This window comes from Sinocyclocheilus grahami, unplaced genomic scaffold, assembly GCF_001515645.1.
Source record: "Sinocyclocheilus grahami isolate Dianchi unplaced genomic scaffold, SAMN03320097.WGS_v1.1 scaffold32.1, whole genome shotgun sequence".
Taxonomy (NCBI): Eukaryota; Metazoa; Chordata; class Actinopteri; order Cypriniformes; family Cyprinidae; genus Sinocyclocheilus; species Sinocyclocheilus grahami.
The window spans coordinates 4,025,995-4,050,221 of record NW_015505211.1 but is presented as its reverse complement, the minus strand read 5'-3'; the positions used below and the strand labels follow the sequence as shown (position 1 = coordinate 4,050,221).

The following is a 24,227-nucleotide window of genomic DNA, read 5'->3' as shown; positions in this document are numbered from 1 at the left end:
AAAAAATACCCCTGCAGAATTAAGCTAGATCTATTACGGCTATCACAATTTAAGTGAAAAGTGAAATGAATGAAAAGTGTTGATTGCAGCATTAAATTTACAGTAGATTTGCTCACGAGTTTTTATGAACGTGCATAAATCACATTAGACTGAAGTCTTGGACTGCTTCAGTGTTCTTTTGCTCGCTTTCTTGATATAATTTATTCCCAGTTTGAATAACCATTTTGTTTTTCGTGCTACCGAAATGTTTCGTGTACCAATGTGAAGTCTTCATTTTCCAATTTGTAAAAAGCAATAAACATATTCATGAACGGTTCTTGGCTTGTTTTGTCTGTAGCCAGAATATGACGGGAATTTTCCCCTACAAAAAATTTAAAAATAAATAAATAAAAACCTTCTATTAATCGACATTAATAATCATTAAAATATCAAGAGCAATAACCTTTAATGAGGTCCTGGGGTGTATTCCAGAAAGCACAGTTAACTTACTGTCAGCTAAACCCTGAACTTTCGATTGATTAACCCCAAACCTTGCTTACTCGAGGTATGTGGTTCCAAAAACGCATCCGGGAGTAAGTTCATTCAACTCAGAGTATGTTCCTGGTTAAGCCTCAAGACATTCTCAACAGAGCGACGAATCGACGAGTCACTATAGAAACGGACGCTAAGAAAAAGCGCACCATGCTGTTTCTTTCTTCTTCTTTTGTTCAATGGTCATTTATATGCTTAGTGCATATCGCCACCTAATTGATGGTTGTGCAATCATTTTAATTAACTTTTAAAATAACTTTAATCCTTGAGAATATTAATTATATTGTTTGTTTGATGCTAATTATATATTAAGTCATATCAGATATGTATTTTGATTTAGAATTAGACATTATAGAAAATGCCGATCCATGTATGAGATGATAATATAAAATGTAATAAATAAATAAATATATATATAATATAATAAATTAAACATTACCTTGTCATAGTGTTTTATAATTTATACAGATAACTGTTATATATGGCAATAAAATAAATAATAACCATATTAGAATAATATATTACCTTATTTATTACTTATATTAGCGCTTCATCATTAACATATCATACATATACACACATATATCTTCAGAGAGCAAGTTACTATGGCTACTTACATACCCTGAAAGTAACATCCGATTTAGGAACCGAAAGCTGAGGCTATCCGCTCGCTTATCCTCAAACATACCCGGGTATGTCACATAACCTGCTTTTTGGAATACCCCCGTTTTAGTAATTTATAACCTATTTACATTATGCAGTTTTTGTATAAATACATGTACTGTATGTGAGCAGCATTAAACTGTTGGTGTAAATAAACATCAAAGCCATGTCAGATGCATCTTATGCTCCACATTTGCACAGTAAAAATTGCTTTTGTTGATGTTGAAAAAAAACTGAATGGTAACAGTCTATAATATTGTCACTGATTAAAGTAGCTGGTTACATTTAAGTATTTGACACAACAGATACATTTTTAAAAAGTAGAGATAAAAATTGCTCTTACAAAGATACAAATGCCCCTCAAAACCAATTCCAGGGGACAAATATGGCTCCTTAATGGAAAATTGTATTTATTTCTGATCCTGGTTCCCAGTCCAGTTTGGAATATTCTGTCCTTGTTTTACATGTTCTGTAATCTTCCAAAAAAAGCGTTTAAATTTGAATGCTTGTCTGAGGGGGTAGCTTTTTGCCATTTCTGATAGGGAACTTTGAAAACATGTTGGAGAACTAACCCCAAAATAAAACAGTGATGAGTCTGTCTGTGAAGCATCACTCGCATCAAATTAATGAAGCACCACAGATGGTGCTAATGAGTGTACTTCTTCCCCCCTAGTCTGACAAACAAACAAACACACACACACACACACACTCTCACAGCTGGAAATTTGGTTTTAGGCATGTTTCACTATATGTATGAGGGAAATGTTCAAGATTATAACCTCACAAGTATAGCAAAACCTGTAAACACTCACAAACACACTCACTCACAGCATTTCAAAGAGAACTTAGCGAACCCCAAAACTCACAAACTGAATTCTTCAGCTTTCTTTGTTTGTTTCTTTCTTTCTTCTTCTAGATTTAGATTTAATCACGTTCAGTAATAATAGACTGAAAGCTAAAAGTATTGACATCTAAAAAGCTATAATTGATCTTTGTCTCTTTCCTGTAAACACCACATCGATCACACAGGGTCATGCTGACAAATTGCTTTGATAAAGAAGCGCTTTTTATAGGTTTTTAAAACGGTTAATATATATATTTTTAAATTTATTTGGTTTCTGCTTTCAGAAACCAAATAAATGAATGAATAACTAAATAATTAAATAAATGCCTGAGAACAAATAATACTTAACCGAATTAATGAATAAATAAACACCTGAGATCAATTTAAATTACTTATATAGCCTAAGTAAAATGGTAATTTCTTATATATTTTCAGTAGGCTACACAAAAGGAGCGAGACCTTAGAAATCACTATCTCGTGTTAAAATACGGTAGTGTTTATGTTTGTATCTGGCTGTGGTTCGAGTGCCATTAAAGGTCTGTCGGTGAGAAGATTCGGCGCGTTCCCACCATTACCTCAGCCCCGCGCTCCTCCCACTACCGCACTGCTCGAGCGCGCGTCACAGCTACGCAGGCAGACAGCGAGCCAATGAGCGAGCAGCGGCTCACGCTCTGTACTCCGCTCTGCTCTCCGCTGCTCCATTCATTGGAATCCGCGCTCGGCGAGTGCTGCTGCTTTCTGCCACCTGGAATAGCACTGTGTCTCAAGATGCTGCAATACGAAGGTATGAGAGTCGGATTCGCTGCTCTTTTGCGGATACATGGGAAGCTGGCTTTTACTTTTTATGACGGAGTTTAATAGTGATGTTTATTCAGCTGGAATTGACGCCAGAAGGATTTTTATTTGATGTGTATTATTTATATGTGAATCAGTAGGTTAATTATTTCTAATTTACAGGAGATACAGAGGAGTGTTGTAACACAATTTGTTTAAACGTCTTTAACTGATTTTTTTACGCTATGTGTCTGAAACTTTTATATGATATTCACATATTTATCTGCTACAAAATAAAATAGTTTAGAAATTATCACTAGACTGTAAATGAATGAACTAGTATGGGTTGCAACACGCTGTGCATTAAATTATTGTGGTAATTAAATTAAGTTCTCCAAAATAATTTTTCTATCATCCCTCATGTCATCTTAAGCATTTTAACATCAAGACTGTGTGTGTGTGTATTCACCTTTGTGGGTCTGTAATGTACTAATAGTGTTACAACTTATTAATATTATATTATTTTTTACAGTAGCTTTTGACACAATTAGTTTGGCCCAGTTCATATTTAATATTTAATCATTCTATGCATTTAAAAATTCATTGCAGTCATAAAACACATTGGTTTATTTCTGTTCTATAACTTCACTACAAGCTTTGACCTTTCCATTCATTCATACGCTAATAGCTTCTGCTTTTATTCCATTTCAAAAGTGAATTAGAATGGATATTATGCAGTTAAAAATATAATACTTACTTTTGCTACTTATTTAAATGTTGATGTTCGGTATAAATCACTGTTTTGGCAATGGATGTCTAACTTTTTTGTGTGTCCTGGTAACATATGAGAGAGTGTAAAACTGGCAAGAGATAATTCCTAATCTGTATCAGCAAAAAGAGGCAGTCGCCTGTGAATATGAATCACTTCGGAGAGTTCAGATCTTCTCAGTGGTGTTTAGTGCAGTCATAACATGACTGATGGGCCTTGGAAGATGTGAGGTTGTAGAAATGGAGGGATTTGTGCCACTGGGTATGTGGCGCTCTATCCAAAGAGGATTTGTTTAGGGATGCGAGTGTAGGAAGCAGGAGCAGCTGTGTGGGCGATTTCTTCTCTTCTTACTCGCAGACAGGCTTTTGAAAAGCTCACTCTTTGAATATAAGAGCACTGGCAGCCTCCTGGGGACTCTTGAAATATTTGCTGAGCTTCATTCACAAACTTTGTACACTTTTTTTTTGTGAACTCAGACATTTTTCCACTTTTTCTTTGTAGTGAATGGGACCCTAGCCAGTCAGCTGTCCACACCCCATTCTGCAAAATCGCCCAGTCCGTCTTCCACCAGCCCAGGGAGCTTGAAGAAATGCAGGGTAAGACCTTCTCTTCACAATCACCCTAATACACACACACATGCCATGCTTTTGCACTAGCTCTGCCCACCTGCCCAAACATAATCTTCTACTGTCCACCTGGTGCATTTGATATAATCTGTTATCTAAACCCAGTTCTACTGTGTCAAAATGTGTCCTTTATGTGTCTACACTATGGCGTTTATTCAGTATATCGTGTGATTTGAGTGTCCAGATCCTTCTCTACTTAGAACATTCTTTTGCCCTCCTCCGCCATCCAGGGCTCTATATAACGCGCTCCTTCTATGTTCTCAGGAAATGGACAAGGTCATCATTGACAGCACATCTTAACTTCTCCACTTCTTCAAAGTGGTGCTAAGATCCACAATCAATCCTTAGTCTGGGCCACTACTTTTGGAAACATTCTCTCTCTCACGTTTCATCATCAGAGTTAAGCGTGAAAGTCCACTAGCGCCAGTCATGGAAAATGACTTCTGCTTGTAGTAGAGCAGCAATCTTGAAGTTACATTGAAACCGGGGTCCAAAATTAACATTTGCCATTAATCTGCCAGTATTTGAGAGAATAAATACCAAAACTTTCTTTACCTGCCATGAAGCTGTATTTTTCATGATTTGTGAACAAAATTCATTTGTTTGGCATTTTTTTCCAGGTTGTCACTTGCAGCATCATATATAAGGTGATATATTTTCCGTGGCACCTAAAAACAAAGGAAATTGTGATATATATATCAAGTGTCACCACATTGAGTTCTGAAGACTCCTAGATTTTTTAAAGGTTTTTCACTGAAGTACAAGTCATCTGAAGATATGATTTTATTTTTTATAGACAGTTCATATACGTTCAAATTGAATCTCTCACATCATTTACATCAGTGAGGATGACTATATATGACTATACATATACAGTAAATCATTTACTATACTATACTATACTATACTATACAGTTTCTAATAATATTACCTGCCAACGAGCAAATAATGTTTTATTTACTCACCAAAACCCATTTTTACTCTCATATGGTGCTTGGTGAGTGCTAATTTTGGACCCTGATTGAGACAGCATGGAGAAAGAAAAATGACATGATACATGCCGTTGAAGGAGCATGCAACTCACCAGGAAGTATTTATTTATTCACATTTTTCCATGAAACACATTACTATTTGGTTTCCGAGGAAAGTTTGTGCGCATTTGACCCAGTCAAACAGTCTCTAATCCTGCAGTTGATAGACTAACGCAAAGAGGTTTAATGCAGTAGAAACTTCTCCTTCCCAGTCCAGAGTATGAGCCTAGTGATTAATCTGACTCTCTCTCTTAAGAGTCAAGAGTCTCTCTGTCTTCCATTCTTTCTGAGTGTCTGTCTATTCCTCTTTCTTAGTTCTGTGTGACTAAAATGCACTAGAGCATTCAATCATTGAGGATATTGCACTCCATTCCAAATGTTCAAAATGTTGAGCTTTTGGGACACATCAGATTCAGCTGCTGTGCTGTTTTACAGCCAGCAAAATCACGTGCTAATATTGACCCAAAATAGATTAATCAGAAACTGTTGGCCACTACCAAACTGGAGTTTTACTGACCTTAAATCGGTTCATAGTGAAACTAGTTAATGCTCTGAACATGTTCTCACTGCGTTTTTATTAGTTAATGCCTTTCTCCTAAAAGTGCACTCTTATTATTGTTAACCCCTAAAAAAAGATATAATTTTTACAATTATATCTGAAACCAAGATAAAAGATATTAGTATAATAAAAATTATTTTACATGGTTTGCCATATGGGGACCACCATGTAAATATCACACGACCAGCTTTTTTTTTCTTTCTTGGTAACCCCCTGAATAGTTTCACTCACAGAATAAATTAATGGTTGATTGCAAATATGGCACTGCTTCAATTTTCTTCAAATGCATTGCAACTGAGCATTTTTGCTTTTATATGATGTTAAAAGCAAAACGTAATTGACTGCACCTCTGAGAGAAAGTACAGACATGTTAAAATTTTTATATTCTAAATTGTTCCAGATTGCATTAGAAGTGGCTAAACTTCCTCTTGAGGAAGAGTCTGAGAGACAGAGATGCCGAGCACTTTGTGTTTGCCCTCTACCCACTAGCAAAGACTCAGATTCTCGTCATACTTTCACTTATCTCGCACCGCAGCCTGAGCTCTTGAAGTTGGATGATCTCTCTGCGGTTTGATTCTGTCAGATGGCTTTGCTCTCAGCTCATTGCTGTTGCAGAATGAGAATTTGGGACAGTCAGATCTGCCCAAAGCAGAGACACATCTCAGCGTCTTTACAACCATCTCCTGCATAAGTGGGTCAGGCTTTGAAAACTCCCCAGTGGAGTTCTGTGAATGAAGAAAGGAGAAAAAACATTTGCATAAATATGATACAAATGCAAAAGAACTGAATGTTCTCTCCAAATGTTTCCGAAGAAGCAGGCACTTCTTTATCTGGCTTATGAATTTATATCTCTGAATGTTGTTATTGCGTCTTTGTGGCTTGGTTAGTCCATTAGTTTGCAGTGTGCCCTAATACATTGCTAATGTATTAGCGAATTACTGCAGTACTTTGCTAGTAATACGTTCCAAAGATTACCTATTATAAACCATCTCTGATAGTTTATACTGCAGTTTTAAATGACCTTACTCCTTCCAAGTAAATGATTTAAACACAGATCATTACTACTGATTTATTATTAATTAGCTTTACCGCTCGAGCCTGGGCTGTGAATTGCATTCAACGCATGACCCACTTTCAGAAACGAGCTACACAAGAGTGCCGGATCTATACTGGGAATATATATGTGTGTGTGGCCTCTGTGTCCTCAGGCATATCCCCTCTATCATCTATCTTTCTTTCCACGAGATCTCCGTTCCTCTGGGGAAAAATATGGAACACAAACGCATTTGATGCTATGGCAGCAAATACATTTTTAATCTGTGTCAAAACACATAAAATAGGAATGTCGGGACTTGTTTCCAGGTCTGCTAATCCTTGTCAATCTGGCTAAACAAGAATGAATCAAGGTTACAATTTCATTCGTATCATTATAGCTGTGAGATTAAATGTAATGTTATTCAGTCATTTTTATGGATGGTTAACTAGGTAGGATGAGTGTTTTGTGTGTTGCATAACATGAAAAGTGAGGCCATCGAGCTCAGCATCACACCTGTCTCTATCCGAGCTGTTTAGGATTGAATTGAAAATGCACCTGTCTGATTCCTGAATTTTAGTTGCATTTAAAGTAGCAGATCTGCTCTTATTTTGTTGTTTTGATGGACAAAGTCATTTCTCTTCCTGTCGTGGCAGTTCCACATCCTGTGGTTATTTCAACTCAAGTTTAATTTAAATTTTCATAAAAACACATTCTTCATCATCTCCATTTAATTACATCCCTCAAACTGTCTGTTGGGTTGCATGCTCTTCACATTTTCCTTTGGTGTTTTCACACCTGTATATTTTCGGTTTAAATGACATTGTGTTTGTGTGCATGTATGTTTTCATTAATTCCATGAACATCGATTTAAAAATGAATCTTAGTGTCTTCCAAGTATGATATCATTACACGTAGATGTTTAAAAGAAAGTTGGATTTTCGCATGTACTTGTGTATGTTTCTTGTACATGAGCAAAATAATGATGTCCCTAATCTCTAATGTTCTTAAAGGCATAGTTCACCCATAAATGAAAATCATCATTTACTCACCCTCATGTCATTCCAAACCTATTCTTTTGTGGAATAGAAAAAGAGCTATTTTGAAAAACGTGCTACGGACATGTTGCGTGGAGTGTTTCATTTCTGTGTGAGCTTTTTCTTTAACTGCTCACTTCATATTCATTCAAAAAATAGACACCTTGTATTCTGTATGATACTTTGTCTCCGCAGTAGTTTTCAGTTCCATTGGTTTTCATTGTTTTGCTGTTTTCACCTTTTTGTTTTGGACTCTGCTCAGTTATATTGTCCTGTATATCTTTGCTTTCAAGCCACTGTCAATCATGTAGTTATCTTTGTTTTTGTATTAGTTTTGTGTCATAATCTATAATTTGTAGTTGTTTAATGTATAAAAAGAAAAGATTGTGTCATTTTCTGGTCATTATTTTGAATGCATTATTTTAGAATTATGTTTATTTGCCAAAAGGATGTCATGAAACAGTTCCATCATGTACGTATAATTGAAGATGATAAATACATTCAACAGTAAGTCTCTATATCTAGTACGAACTCAACTGGGTGTTCTTTACTAAATCTTTTGGGTCCTCTTTTGTTTATTTGGGACAGTTTGGCTCAGAGCTCCTTTAATCACATTTTATTTGTCCCAGACTCCGCGGACGCCAAAACAAATTTTATTTTATACTGCACAAACATTAGTGTCAATGACAGCCCTGCATTTCAAAAACAAATTAATGCAGTCAGTCATGGAATTAGATTATAGGTGTAATTACCCAATGTCCTGAAGTGACTCTTGTGAGATTTTCTCACATTGGTCTTAATGGAGTTGCAGCTAAGTGGTCTAGCATCTCTACAGCTATTCCCCAAAACCTCTGAGTAGCAGCGATCCTAATGAAAACAGCGGTATCCTATCTGTCCTTTGGATTAAATTTCCCCATGGCATCTCCACAAAACAAAATCATCTCAGGCATTAAATCAGTCATTCAAGCCATTATGCAATTAGTCTGCAACAAAATCACAAGAGTTATCTTAAAATGTAATAATGTGGCATTGTTATTGATACCAACCCTGTTAATTGCTTTATTTCTAGAGAATGATTTGATAGAGTGTTCCTGCGACACTACTTTAGGGATCATTAAGGTAAATTTGCATTATCAGCATCGTAATTGCACAGATGCTGAATAACAGACTGTTATGCAACTGAGTACTTACATTTGCATGTGCACACATGGGTTTAACATGATGTACTCTTGATCAGTGGAGAACAAATCAAAAGAATAAATACTTACTGCATGGTTTATTCTGTTTCTTTCCGCTCCTGAGAAAAAGCACAGAAATTCAGCCTGTTTGGAGTGATTTGACCTAGCATTCAGCCAGGAAACAGGAATATGCCTTATATGGGCTTGTCTCTGGCTGCTTCCTGTCTCGCAGAGGGAAAATATTATTAGTACACTCCAACAGTTTCCATGGTAACAAGAGTTTTGATAGCGCCAGGACAAACTCTGATCTGAATGAAATAGAAAAAGGATGCGGAAACACACATACACACACACACACACACACACACAAACACACACACACACTCTCTCTCTCTCTCAAAACTGTTTCTGATGACACTTAAACAACCCTACCTTGGCCGTCTCATATGCATCCACTCAAACTGCCATTATCAGACAGTGAGTGTAGGAGTGCTGACCCTCCATGACCCAGCCACTGGTTCGTCTCGGCAGCTTTGCGCTTCGTTCTCACCATTAGCAGGCCCTCTGAGGTGCGTCCGGGGCCATTGTCGCACGCTGCTACAGTCCAATCAAATCCATTTGAGTTCTCCCAGCAGTCGGGAGAGCACAGTGCTCCCGGAGACATCATTCCAATTACTCTCCACGTGGACCTGAAAGGGTCCTTGCACCCTGACTGGCGGCAACCGGGAGCGAAAACCAATTTACAGCACAGCCAGTAACTTCGCTCACACTTGCTGCTGCCATAGCAACCAGCAAAGAAACACCGACAACTGGCTTTTTCCTAACACTGTGCTGTGTTTAAAAGTGAGAATGAGGATTGTGTCCCGAGCATGCCGACCGTCCTGATGGGAATAGTAGACGGGGCAGCTTGAGGATATCCAGCACAGGTAGAAAGACAGAATACCCCAGTGAGCTGCTATTTTTGAAGTTAGGTGGTTGTCGGTGGTTTACTGTGTACTGCTATGTAGTTAGTTTCTGGTTTAATTGGATATTTTCTTCCTCACAGGGATCCCAGAACAGCGGTTCCTCTCTGTCTCTGGCCTCTACCAAAGTCTGCAGTATGGATGAGGAGGAAGGGCCTGTGAGTGATGGTAAGAAATCGAACAAAGCCAGTAAAACCACTTCAGGCTGGTTTAGACAGTGTTATTTTAGTATTATTTATATACTATTATAGTATTTTTTTATATTTTGAATTAGCTTTTTTATATTCAGTTTTCATTTTAATTGTAGTTTTAGTATTTTTATGCCCTTTTATTATTTTTATTCATTTATTATGCCAAGGCAACATTTATATTTTCGTTTTTTTTGTTTAAATTTTTCATCTAATATTTTATATTTTCAGCTTTATTTCAATTACAATTTTTCAATTACAATTACAATTTTCAATTTGAATTTTCAATCACAAACTACAAGACACCATCCCCCAGCACTGAGGCAAATCAACAACTTGCTGAAGACCCGAATGAGTTTTACTGTAGATTTGAAACTCCCGGTCTCACACCCCACACCCGTTCTTACCATCTCTCTACACAAACATTAACACCTCCATCAACTTCCCCCCACCCTCCTGCACTTCGGATCAGTGAAGATGTGTGTCAGATCTTCAGGAAACAAAAGAGAAGGAAAGCACCAGGCCCAGATGGTGTTTCACCAGCCTGTCTAAAATCCTGTGCTGACCAGCTGGCCCACATCTTTTCACAGATCTTCAACAGATCACTGGAGCTGTGTGAAGTCCCTGCCTGCTTCAAACGCTCCAACATCATTCCCATTCCAAAGAAACCTAAAATCACAGGACTGAATGACTACAGACCTGTTACCTTAACATCTGAAGGTTTGGACTGCTGAATGGATTATTGGTGCTCCCCTGCCCACCCTTCAAGAACTATATACATCCAGAGTGAGGAAAAGGACTCAGAAAATCACTCTGGATCCCCCACATCCAAGCCATTTTCTTTTTTGAACTTTTGCCGTCTGGTCAGTGCTACAGAGCACCGAACACCAGGACAGTCAGGCACAAGAAAAGTTTCTTCCCCCAGACAATCTAACTCATGAACAGTTAAATGCTCTCCCCATTGTGCAATAAAAATGTGCAATACCACTTATATTTATTTGATACCACCCTACATCTTAGTCCATCCCCACATCTTATTCTATTATATTCTATTATATTCTATATAGCACACCAGTACATACAATTTTTGTCTATTTTGGTTTATTTAAATATATATACAGTATATATACATATGTGTATTTTATTCATATATCTCATATTGTTTATTATCTTTGTTGTTGTTGTTGTCTCTGTGTACTGGAAGACCTTGTATGTGCAAACATACTTGGCAATAAAGCTCTTTCTGACTTCTGAATTCTGACTTACTGAAATTTATATATAGTTTTAGTTAATAAAAACAACATGGCAGTAACTTGACCTTTTCTAAATCCATGCATTACAATTGCATTCAAACATATTGCATTCAGACTTTCTTACAAAGTGCTCTGCGACTCTCTGATCTTATGCAGATTTGGGAGGTTTTGAATTAATTAATGAGAAGGCCCTTTAATAATCAAAGAACCTTTATAGTTGTTCAGTGCCACCAAGTAAAGATGTTTATCTCAAGAGTGTCTGCAGTGGAGGTCATCCACAAATGCTTAATTTGAAGATTGTATAACTTCATTTGCGTTATACAATCATTTCCACTTCAGTGCACAGGCTGTAGCTGACTGTAATGCACTAATGAAAGAATCCATGAGGTGTAAACCGGATGCAGGGTTTCTGTCTTGTTTTTTGAGCTGCATTCAAAGAGATTCTCAGACTGGTTGAGAATCAAATTTCTCCACTGCCTACAGAGATTTCAGTCATAAAAACAGATTCTGAATGAGGCCCACTCAGTCTTGCTCTAATTTTCTTCCTTACTGTCTGCAGCCGAGCCCTTGGAGGAGACGCCGATACCCACAGTCCCGAGCTCCATTTCAGATCGGTACAAAGTGGGCCGAATGATCGGAGATGGAAACTTTGCAGTGGTCCACGAGTGTGTGGAGCACTCGACTGGCAGGGCGTATGCTCTGAAGATCATTAACAAGGGCAAATGCAGAGGAAAGGTGAGATGGACGCATTATGATATTGTCAATAAAATGCTTCTAATTTTATTTTTATGACAATCTGTACAATACATTTGTTTTCTGAATCTTTTTCTCCTGCACAGGAGCATATGATCCAGAATGAGGTGGCTATCCTCAGAAGAGTGAAACACCCAAACATTGTGTTGCTGATTGAGGAAATGGACACTTACAGTGAACTCTACCTGGTCATGGAGCTTGTTAAGGTGTGTACCACAGCATACGCAAGCTGTCATTTTAATTGCAAATGTTCAAACCTCAGGTGAAAACAAATGCAGATCGATAGACAGAAAGATTCATGAAAATCCAGTCACAGCTGGTTTTATACGTCTTGTGGAGAACTGGATGAATTTTAGCTCTTGGTGGCTCTGTGTAATGGCTTCTCTGTGCAGTTGTGCTGGCTCTGTTGAACTGAGTGTTATTTTAAGCTGCTGTTCCACTTACTCGACTCTTTGAGGGGATTTCTGCCATGTGAACAGCAAACCAGGCCACCATGAACTTTCTGCCTGCTTTGTATAAACAACTTGACCTCAAGAAAACTCTTGTGATGCAGATCATTTTGTGTACATGCAAATACCACCTTGCTTGGAAGCAAAACGCAACAATGGAACCGTTCCATTCACACACTGTAGATGTCAAAGATACCTTAAACAACAGCTGGGTGGAAGACAATATAAAGTGTCTATCCACAGATATTTTGCTGTATTTTGTGTATCTTGGAATGTAAAAAGTGCGCTTAAGGCTCCTTCTAAGATGATATTGCTCCTCTGTGTTGTTATCATTTTAGTTGTGATGTGGATCCCCCTGTTCTACAGAGTTAGAACGAGTATTAAAACTGCATAGTTATCATCCTTGGTGTGAACTGGAATTTAGAGCAATAAAGACACATGCAGGAACAAAAAAAATAAAGCATGGGATGGGCTTGATATTAAAAGAAGTTAGGGGCTGTTCTCACAGAACGTATTTTACATTCCACTGGAATGTTTTTCCATCGTTTTTCTATGTTGACATGCTAGACGATGCCTGTTGCACTCTGGTCTTGTGTCTTTTTTGCAGCACATCAAATACACACAAAAACATGTCAAAATGCCCATGTTACCGAGTATGAATGTAAATAATCGTGATAAGAAATCGGATAAGTGTCAGTATACAGGATCCATGCATTAGGTCATAAAGTGACAGCAGCCGAATATACTTGCTGTTAAACAGCAATAAAAGCAACAACAAAAAAGAGAGAGAATAATTTAGTGCTCTTGGCAGAACAACTTTAGTAGCATTAATAAGAATCAATGTATTTTCAATTCATACAGTGAAGGCGATAATTATATTTCTAACTTGAATGCTACTGTTAAATAGACCTACTGTAATTGAAACATATATATTTTTAATTCATACATTGAAGGCGATAATTATATTTATTACTTGAATGCTACTGTTAAATAGACCTGTTTATTTAATTTGAATTTTTATTATATCGAATCTGTCCTATTTTTTGTCATTTGCATCTTCATTCTTATTTTTAGGGAGGAGATCTTTTTGATGCCATCACCTCTGCCAACAGATACACTGAGCGGGATGCCAGCGGCATGCTGTACAACCTGGCTAATGCTATCAAGTACTTACACAGCCTTAACATCGTCCACAGGGACATCAAGCCAGAGAACCTTTTGGTAAGATATCAACACGCCATCCTTCCTTCCATCTCTCCTTCCTTTCCAAAACGTACTTCTGAGAAAGTCATCATGACATGACTGACACATGTCACAGGTACAAGCGCAACAGTTATCGCATCCTAAAGTGGCGCTGTTTGATCACCAGCCTCCACAGCCGTGTGTTCCTGTGTGTACGTGCAGAGGAAAGGAACGGATGAAATTCATAGGTCTTGTGGGCTGGAACTATATAAGTGTGTTTGGAGAAAGAGAGATGATGGCTCTGAGCTCTTTGACTGAGTCTAGACCAGCCACCTACTGACTTGAGTGTATACGTGTGATGTCACTTCTGCAGCGGAAGAACTGAGATGTGACTCACACATTGACAGTTCACAGACTGTACTGTTCTACAAGGCTGCTCTCATACGAACCTTTTACCGGACATCATTTATGAATCAATGGCTTATACAGTACATATCCCCTTCCTCTGCTAATTCAGGATGGAAATGTTGTTAATGAAACCCTGTTTATGAACTAGGGAATTTGTCTTGAAATGCTGTAGGTCTTACAATTGAAAATGTGACCAGCTAACAGTGAATAAAACCATCTGTTTCTCAAACGCACTCCAGTGTCCTAGAAAGAACCATGCACTGGCTCACATATGCGCTTGCTCGCTCTCTGCGTGTCAAAGATAATCGCTTGTGGCTGGAAGCATGCATGGCAAATGCACCTTGCAGTGCAGAATGAGGCTTTTTCAAAACGCATTACTTTACATATTATATAACGCCAAACACAAAGCCAGCCAAGCTTAGGATCCTGTTCCTTTTTAGCATCAGTGGATTTTAGGTTAAAGACATTAAATGCACAAATATCCATTTATTTGAAGCCAGTGCATATTTTTGACACTGATCTGCATAGCGTTCACCTTGGGAATTGAGAGCCGGATATGTCATTTTCATAGCTTGCTTTGAAGAGACTACGTTGTTTTAGGTCTAATGTTATTCTTGGCTTTGGTTCACAGGTGTATGAGCATCAAGATGGAAGCAAATCCCTGAAGCTTGGCGACTTTGGCCTGGCCACCGTGGTAGATGGACCTCTGTACACTGTCTGTGGAACACCCACATATGTAGCACCAGAGATTATCGCAGAGACCGGGTGAATATAACACGTTAATAACACGTTTGCAGAAATCTAATGTGCAATTTTTATTTTCTTTCATGGACTCGTGTGATGTTAAGTAAAGTGTTGTGATTGTTATGATCGTATTATGTAGAGTTTAAAGATAAAATCTAATAAGGCCAATAATACTTAAACACCTTTTGTTTGCTGTTAGGTATGGCCTTAAGGTAGATATCTGGGCCGCTGGAGTCATCACATATATTCTCCTCTGTGGCTTTCCTCCATTTCGTGGGTAAGTTCAGTGTGTATAACTAAATTTGGCTTAGGCCTATGTGAGAGGATCATTTGTTAGGTTTTTGCGTATACCAAAAATATTGCTTTTCTAAGTTGTTTTAAAAAATCTTGTAATTACCATCAAAATGATGAATTTATCCAGTAGACACATGTTCACTTGTCGAAGATTTATCCTTAAATAAATTCTAGGTGTGCATGTAGTGCAGCTTTGAGTAATGTAATCAAAGCTGTAAGGTGGTTATGAAAGATGTTAATGCGCCACCCTGTGGCTATTTGCCGTACTATCAATGAACGCAATGAAACGAGCTCCCCCTGTTGATATATATTTGAAGTTGCACTCTTTGTTTCAGGAGCACTGATGATCAAGAAGCTCTGTTTGACCAGATACTGCTGGGACAGTTAGAATTCCCTCTTCCGTACTGGGACAATGTATCAGACTCAGCCAAAGTAAGTGAAATATGTGTGGATTAAATAATAAATATCTGGGATAATAATAAAAAAAAAACGATAAATGTTTTTTAAAGAAATATAATAATAACTAATATATGGTGTATGATAAATATAATATATAATATATGGACTTTAAAAATGTTTTTAATTACTATAATAAATATCATGCAGACTTTAAAAAACAATTCAAAATAATATGATAACTAATATGTGGAGTTTTAAAATCAGAATTATATGTTGCTTTTTAAAAGCAAGAATTATGATAATGTTTTTTTAAGCAAAATAGTATGATAATAAATTATAATTATTTGATAAATATTTAATAATATTTATATAATAATATATATATTTGGGCTTTTTAAAATCAAAATCTCATGATTAGTATGTGGGCTTTTAAAATCTGATGTGGGCTGATGAGACGTGAGACGTGTGGATCCATCTGCAGGCTTTATTCAAGAGACGTGGTAAACAGGCAGGGTCAAACAATGGCAAACAGGTATATGGCAGGCAAAGCACAAGAATAGTCCCAGGGCTAGCGTAGGTCACCGATCAACAGACAGAATCACAGGGGCGAGACGAGAGGGAAAAATCCAGGAAAACAGGCAAAGATCAGAACCCACAAAAACAGGCAAGGCAAGGCAAGGCAAGCACAGAGACTCGGAATGGGGTACGGGCTAAACAATACTCAGCAGAGAATGGTGGTTTGAGTGGGTGTTATATAGTGAGTGAGGTGATAAGAAACAGCTGTGTGCAATGAGTGCAGTCAGTGCAGTGTGCAAACCGTGCAATGAATGATGGGATATGTAGTCTGGGGTGCTATGCAACAGTTTGTGTTGTGCGAGAGTCAATGTAATGGAAAGGGTGACCTCTGGTGGTGAATAAACAGAAGTCCATGGACCGAATTCGTGACATTAATAATATGATAATTTCATAATTTGTCTATAGTGATACATTATTACCTGACTAGAAAATAATTAATCACTATAGAACATTACGAAATGTAGAATGTTTGAAATCAAACTGAGTTTTGGTTTTAACTACATATTATTATTATTCAACAGTAATCATTTTTATTACTAGTGTTTATTTTTTACTTTTTGTTTACTGTAAGTCATTGTGTTCACCAATTTAAGGTCATGATTGGCATTAGGGTTTGGCACTAACTATCTCTGTCCCGTCTGTCTCCTCAGGAGCTGATAGTGTCTATGCTGCAGGTGGAAGTGGATCAGAGATACACAGCGCTGCAGGTGCTGGAACATCCCTGGGTCACTGTGAGTAATTCAGCCTGAATCCATTACACTGTACTGTATACAAATCTTTATTGCTAAATTATAGGACTGACAAAGTCATAATACTTTTTAGTTCTCTTGTTCAATAAATATTGTAGCTGATGGGCTTCATTTCAATGGCTGTTTCAGAATGACAGTCTGTCAGAAAATGAGCACCAGCTGTCAGTGGCGGGAAAGATCAAGAAGCACTTTAACACTGGGCTCAAGCCCAGCAACAACACCCCGGGAATGTCTGTGATGACGGTAAGCCCACACTTGACTGTCAAAGCCTGAAGTTAACAATCAAGACGCTAAATAAACATTAAAGAGCCAGTGAGCTGAGTACCAGACACCATGTGTGATGGACAGCTTTTATGGGAGGCAAAAGAGTTCAAACAGTATAATACTTTGAAATGATTTTTTTAATAACAGTTCAAATGGATTTGCAGCTGATGATTTGAGTATGTTTTTTTGAGTGCTGTCCACTGAGCTTCACTGATTTCTCTTCGCTTAGCTCGACCATGACCTTTCCATCCAGAGATCAGGGTCACTGGATTTCTATCAGAACCCGAGCATGTTTTGGATAAGGTAACGCCATGTGTTCTCTGCAGCACGCCAGCCCTTGTCTTGTTGAACCCCAGTGTAGGCACTGAAACCTGCTCATGTCATGATCAAAAATGGCCAGGTGGAGAATGTGCATGATTTGCTTCAGCATCATGGCAATTGGCATATTTTTATGTGCTTTTCCCTCAGTGTGCTGCTTGTGTCACTGCCCTGCTTCTAACCAGCTTCTAATGAGCTTCACCCTTGTGCAGAAATAAAATGTTCAGCACTCCCAATGTTTTTTTTTAAATACAAACTCACTTTTAATAAAGAAACTTAAATATATTTATTAGTAAATGTACACTACAAATCACAAGTTTGGGGTCAGTAAGGATTTTTTGTTTGTTTTTTGGAAATAAATACTTTTATTCAGTAAGGATGCAGATGAATACTGAAAAATGCATAATGGTTTCAAATAATAATATTAATAATACTTAAGCAACTGTTTTCAAAATTGATAATAATAAAAAATGTTTCTTAAGCACCAACTCAGCATATTAGAATGATTTCTGAAGGTTCTTGTGACACTGAAAATACCTATTTTAAATCATATTTCACAGTATAAAAATGCAGCCTTGGTGAGCATAAGATTTCAAATATATATACAGGTGCATCTCAATAAATTAGAATGTCATGGAAAAGTTCATTTATTTCAGTAATTCAACTCAAATTGTGAAACTCGTGTATTAAATAAATTCAATGCACACAGACTGGAGTAGTTTAAGTCTTTGGTTCTTTTAATTGTGATGATTTTGGCTCACATTTAACAAAAACCCACCAATTCACTATCTCAACAAATTAGAATACTTCATAAGACCAATAAAAAAAACATTTTTAGTGAATTGTTGGCCTTCTGGAAAGTATGTTCATTTACTGTACATGTACTCAATACTTGGTAGGGGCTCCTTTTGCTTTAATTACTGCCTCAATTCGGCGTGGCATGGAGATGATCAGTTTGTGGCACTGCTGAGGTGGTATGGAAGCCCAGGTTTCTTTGACAGTGGCCTTCAGAGCTGATTGGCATGTCACCATATTCTAATTTGTTGAGATAGTGAATTGGTGGGTTTTTGTTAAATGTGAGCCAAAATCATCACAATTAAAAGAACCAAAGACTTAAACTACTTCAGTCTGTGTGCATTGAATTTATTTAATACACGAGTTTCACAATTTGAGTTGAATTACTGAAATAAATTAACTTTTCCATGACATTCTAATTTATTGAGATGCACCTGTATATAAACTAAGTGACATCAAACTTTTGAAATGTAGTGTATTTGCATTTTATTGTTATTATTTTAATTAATTTTTTTTATTAAATTAAAAAAAATTTTTTTACTTAACTTTTTAAAACTTTTCTAAAAAATAATTTTAATTAAAGGGATAATTCACCCAAAAATGTATTTTGGTGGGAGTGACTTTATTTGGAGTATTTTATTTTGCTCTCATGTACAGGTTCTGTCACATGACTAAAATTCCCCATTCCTCCATCAGACCACCGCTCTTGATAAGGAGAGGCAGATTCTCAGACGAGGATGCCACCAGAATGTGAGCGCAGCTCCCTGGACCACCCAGCCAACCTGTAGCCTCCACATCCCAGCCTTTACTCCCAGTCTGTGCCCCGGTCTGCACCTCGACCCCCTGTCCCAGCCACGCAGCGGACTTCCTGCTCCAGCCCTCAGCCCCAGCCCTCAACCACCACCACCACCACCACGCCCGAGTCTGAAGACTTTTCCGCCTGCTCCACGGAGACTGTTCACTCCCTCTTCTCCCCTTTCTAGCTTTGAAAGGGAAGGGAATGAGTGGAAAGGGCACTAAAAGAGAAGAAGGGTTTATGAGGATTCGGAACGCGGCCGAGTGGACTGATAAACTGAACTATTTTGTAATCTGATCACATAAAGGTGCAGGGAAAATGATGACCGTCAAGAAGGGGGTTTCTTGTTTATTTATGGTCATTATAATAACTTTATTTATACATAATAAATACATTTTCTTTTTTATTCAAGTTCAAAAATGTCTTTTTCTGTTGAAGCACCTTAGAAAAGTGATGTTTTAATGGGTCCGGAATTGTTCATATGTTCCAGAAGGAAACTGTAAGGACATTTAGCAAATTTATTTCCTGGTAATTAGTACCCAGTGTTTCCGAAAACCTTTCTAAGCAGACTGAAAAATATTTGAATTGCTGATACCTCTTCAGAGATCAACTCGTATGCGGATTTCCTTTCTATTGTGGTCGCACAGCACTTGTTCATACGTGAGATGGGGACCTTTTTTTGTAATCAGTGTAAATAATATAATTTCAATTATTTTGATATTGACAATATATTTCTTTATCTTAACTAGACAATGTAAGTCACATTTAACCATTTTTGCCGTTTTTAGGTATATGGAACATAAGCACAAATGCATTGTGGGAAAGACAACATTCCTTAATACAGGGTCAGCTCTTGGAAATACAAATGCCAACGGTTCGGTCTGATAAATTCCATTTCATTAATGCAGGACATTGATTCAGTGGTACCTCTGTGTAATGAGAAGCACTGCTGTTAGTATCAGGAGGTCAGATTAGGGTTGAGTGTTTCAGTAAGAGGTGTTCTAGTAACTCATAGCCCTGCTTACTGTGCCATTGTATTCTCTCATTAGTGCATGGAATACAGAGTGGCTCTTACATTATAATTTGAGACATTATCTTATTAAAAATATATATTAACCTCATTTTGTTGTTGTTTATTGATGCTTACTGACCCAGGCTTTCCATTTATCACTCTGTAATTTTCAAGATTCATTCAAAATCTAGTAATCAGTATATTCTCCCAGAGACAAATACAATAGAAAACTTCCAATAGAAAACTATAGCACAGTGTGTTAGGGATGGGGGAAATTACTAAAACCAAGAAACGGCCAACACCGAAATCGTTTATGTTGACTTGTGGCAATGAATAATAAAAAATGAAGCCCAAACACTTTAAAAGCTATTAGCATAATAGTCAGCTCTAGTTTGATAGAGACATCCCAAAATTGGCAACAAAACAGGATAATAATTTGATCAAAATGAAACAATAAAAACGTTCCAGCAAACACAATAATCAGTGATAAAAGCCAGGCTTTCATAATTCTTTTCTGGTGATAGTGACATTTTCTCATGATGCGTTAAACACGTGTTGTTTGCGCGTCAAAAATCAGCCAGTTAAATACGCGCAAACAACACAAATATTTTATTTTATACTCTACACAAAAGCACAATCAAATAAGTGGATCCTTAGCTAGTTATGTGCATTTTGGTGGCATAGGAGGTGAAGGAGTGGAAGGCGACCCCCCTAGGCCTAGAGTAATGGTTAAACCCTAATGCGCAGCAGCCAATCAAAAAGACAAATTATTATTATTATTATATATATTTTTTTGTCCTCTTATTATGAAAGGGTAAACTCTGGTTCACACTCCAATACAGTAGGTGGCGATAATGCACCATAACATTGGTGCTACCCGCCATAAAACCGAAGAAGAAAAGACAAATTCAAGCGGCCGGGCGGATCAAATCACGCGAATTGACGTTTGAGATTACGCGTAAAAAAAAAAAAAATATATATATATATATCATGTTTATCAGCAACACTGCGCTTGAGTGTGAATAATGAGATATCCGCATTTGATCTCGTAGTTGTCAGTTCTGCTTCGAGAGGTCAGAACTGTCCGTCTTGACTTCGCTTATTTCACTCCTCCCCTCACTGCGGCCGCCTAACGTTACTCTCGCCTACATTTCAGGCGAGGCTAGCTGCATCCCATCTCATGCTAGTCTCGCGAGAAAAAAGTTTTGTTTACAGCAAAGGAAAACCGGTGTCCTCTTGGCGTATATCGAAATCTTCCGACAATTTTCTTTACAAATCGTTTTGTATTACTAATTCGCGATCGGTGTTTTGTTTTGCTCTCTCCTCTGTGCTTCCGCGTTCGTCACCGCGTTTACCTACGCTCTACGTCTTCCGCTGGACGCCACCACGCCACTCGCGTTCGACAGTTAGTGGAAGCTAGAGATTAGGTTTATAAAGTTGTAAATATGGATATTCTTCTTACACAAACGCACTGCTTCGCTTCAGAAGGCCTTTTTTAACCGCTGGAGCCGTGTGGACTTCTTTTATAATGGATGGGTGCGATTGTTTTCACTTCAAATTTTGGCCTACCTTCAACTCCCATTATAAAGCATGGATTAGCTTGGACATTATTTATTATAACTCCGATTGTATTCGTCTGAAAGAAGAATGTCATTTTATACACCTAGGATGGCTTGAGGGTGAGTAAATCCTGGGGTAATTTTCATTTTTGGGTGGTGAAGTGAACATAAAATATGATTTTCTCTCTTTTTAATTTGAAAGTGGGTTTAAGGGATAGCCTTTAAGCCCACTTTCAACTTTGACATCAAATTAAAAAAAGAGAAAATCATATTTTATGTTGATCATTATTTTAACTAATCCAGTAATTGGTTAATTCCCAGACATTAGGCCTGTCATGACAACAACTTTTTGATGTGCGATATATTGCCCCAGATATAATTGCGATAAGCGATGTTATTGTCATTTTAAAGACCATTTTATGCCACTGAATATATAATCATAATGTAACAGCATAATAATGCAAAAAGCCTACACACTTCCAAATGACAACAAACTTTAAATTTTTAAGAATATTTAGATCATGGATATTAAGTATCAAAATATTAGATACCTTAAATAACCTGAATAAATAGTAAATAAACATTTTCTAACAAAAAGTGCAAAGTAACAAGAAGAAAAAAGAAAGAAAAATGCACAAGGATGGCAAGACCATAAATAAGACCATCTCTGCAGATGAAACTTTTTTGTAAAATCATTTTTTAAATTTGAATTAGCACCTCATGACTACACCACATTGCATACAAGAAGCTGCAAAAGACACAGGCGCAAGTGGAATGTACAAAACATGGTGACATACATTTTTAAGTAAATATAATGGGCGATATATTACGTCACCAAAAATGATTGAGGTCATGTACATGTATTGCGCGATAAGTCGATATATTGATTATTGCAACAGGCCTATTGTAGATTCAGTAATTTAGCCTGTGATAGTAAGGCGATGGACAATTTGAAAAGCTCAGAGGTATATCAGGTATATCTACGCAGTGATAAAGTTGGTCAGGTGTTATTTAAGGATGTCGGAAACGACCTTATTTATCTAAAAGCGGACATTGAGCCGATCCAGAGCCTACACATATCACATCATAAGGCTTGGGTGCTAGCATCAGTGACAGATAACGTAATGTATTGCAGGGCCAGGATGCTCTTGTAGTCATGCAGCAGCACTTTTGTGGAAGGTGAGTAAAGTAAGGACAATTAAGGGCACGAAAATTGTTTATTGTATTGTGATATTATTAATTAATGTACTAAACTGAAATGTTTCCTGTGTGTCATTCATGTTCTGCATATGTTGCTTCACAGTAGCCTTCACTTGTTGGATGATAAAATTAGCACACAAAGTACTAGGGATGCACCAAAATGAAAATTCTGGGCCGAAATCGAAAATTCTGGATGCACTTGGCTGAAAACCAAAACCGAAAATGTTTTGTAATAATTAATTATTATTGTATTAAATAATATAAAGTAATTTTGTAAGACTTTTTATGAAAGTGACACAAAAAAATGGGACAGAAAATATATTAATATTAAATATCAGTATATTATTTTTATTCAGTATTATCAGAGCATGTGAGCAGAGCATAGCGGGTAGCAGATCAGTGAATGAGAGGGTAGCGTCATTTTACATGCATTGCCCAGTACAGCTGTACTACACCATGTTACATATACAGTAACGCTTTTGCAAACAGGAACAAGTTTACTACATAGAAATTTCCTGCCGGCGCGTTGAGCGGACTTTGCTTTTCCAGTGAGCATGAGCGGAACAGATATTGGAAACTCAACTCATTACTAAACTATGATGACTTGAAATAGATTATAGAAAGACTTATTCATAAGCACTAGAACTCTACAATTAATAATGGTATATTTGGTAAACAATGGGAACTTTTCAAATTTGAAATTGGATGTGCTATTAGGACCTATGGTAAAAGATTAGCTATCAAAAGGAAGGCAGACTTACTTGAAATTTCAGCTGAAATTAATCATTTAATAGAGAAAGGCACTCTCACTTTTGAAGATCAGGTCTCTTTGAATAAATTTCAAAACAAACTTGACAAAATATATGAAGAAAAAGCCAAGGGAGCTTTTATTAGATCAAGAAAACAGTGGTTAGAGATGGGAGAAAAAAATAGTAAATATATCTTTAATCTCGAAAAAAGAAGGGTGGAGGTCAATGCGATTAGAAAAATTAAAATTGATGGTGGTGTTTGTGAGGATAAAAATATGATCTCATCCCATATTACAGAATTTTTTGGCAAATTATATAAAAGTGACTCCAATGTTATTGACCCTTTTCTTATTCTAAATTCTATTACTTTAAAGAGAACTGTTAGTAATGACTTTAATTTATATGTTCTAAAAAAATATAATTGGAAGAAGTTAAAGCTGCAGTCCGTAACTTTTTTTTTGGTTAAAAATGATCCAAAATCAATATTTGAGCAAGTACATAACCAGCCAGTGTTCAAAAACTATCACCTTAC

At 37.1% G+C, this 24,227-nt stretch overlaps 1 protein-coding gene across 1 annotated transcript in view; it reads left to right on the top strand.

Annotated features, from left to right (window-relative positions):
* The window catches only part of LOC107577778 (serine/threonine-protein kinase DCLK1-like), a 56,798-nt gene extending 37,445 nt beyond the window's left edge, over window positions 1–19,353 (top strand). The window contains exons 6-17 of the mRNA XM_016263817.1: window positions 4,083–4,177; window positions 10,091–10,175; window positions 12,008–12,183; window positions 12,288–12,407; window positions 13,725–13,871; window positions 14,872–15,005; window positions 15,184–15,261; window positions 15,614–15,710; window positions 16,904–16,984; window positions 17,132–17,245; window positions 17,496–17,569; window positions 19,076–19,353. Coding sequence (XP_016119303.1) covers window positions 4,083–4,177; window positions 10,091–10,175; window positions 12,008–12,183; window positions 12,288–12,407; window positions 13,725–13,871; window positions 14,872–15,005; window positions 15,184–15,261; window positions 15,614–15,710; window positions 16,904–16,984; window positions 17,132–17,245; window positions 17,496–17,569; window positions 19,076–19,133 — 1,259 coding nt within the window. The 3' untranslated portion in view covers window positions 19,134–19,353. The remainder of the gene's footprint in view (window positions 1–4,082; window positions 4,178–10,090; window positions 10,176–12,007; window positions 12,184–12,287; window positions 12,408–13,724; window positions 13,872–14,871; window positions 15,006–15,183; window positions 15,262–15,613; window positions 15,711–16,903; window positions 16,985–17,131; window positions 17,246–17,495; window positions 17,570–19,075) is intronic.
* The last annotated feature ends 4,874 nt before the right edge of the window (window positions 19,354–24,227 follow it).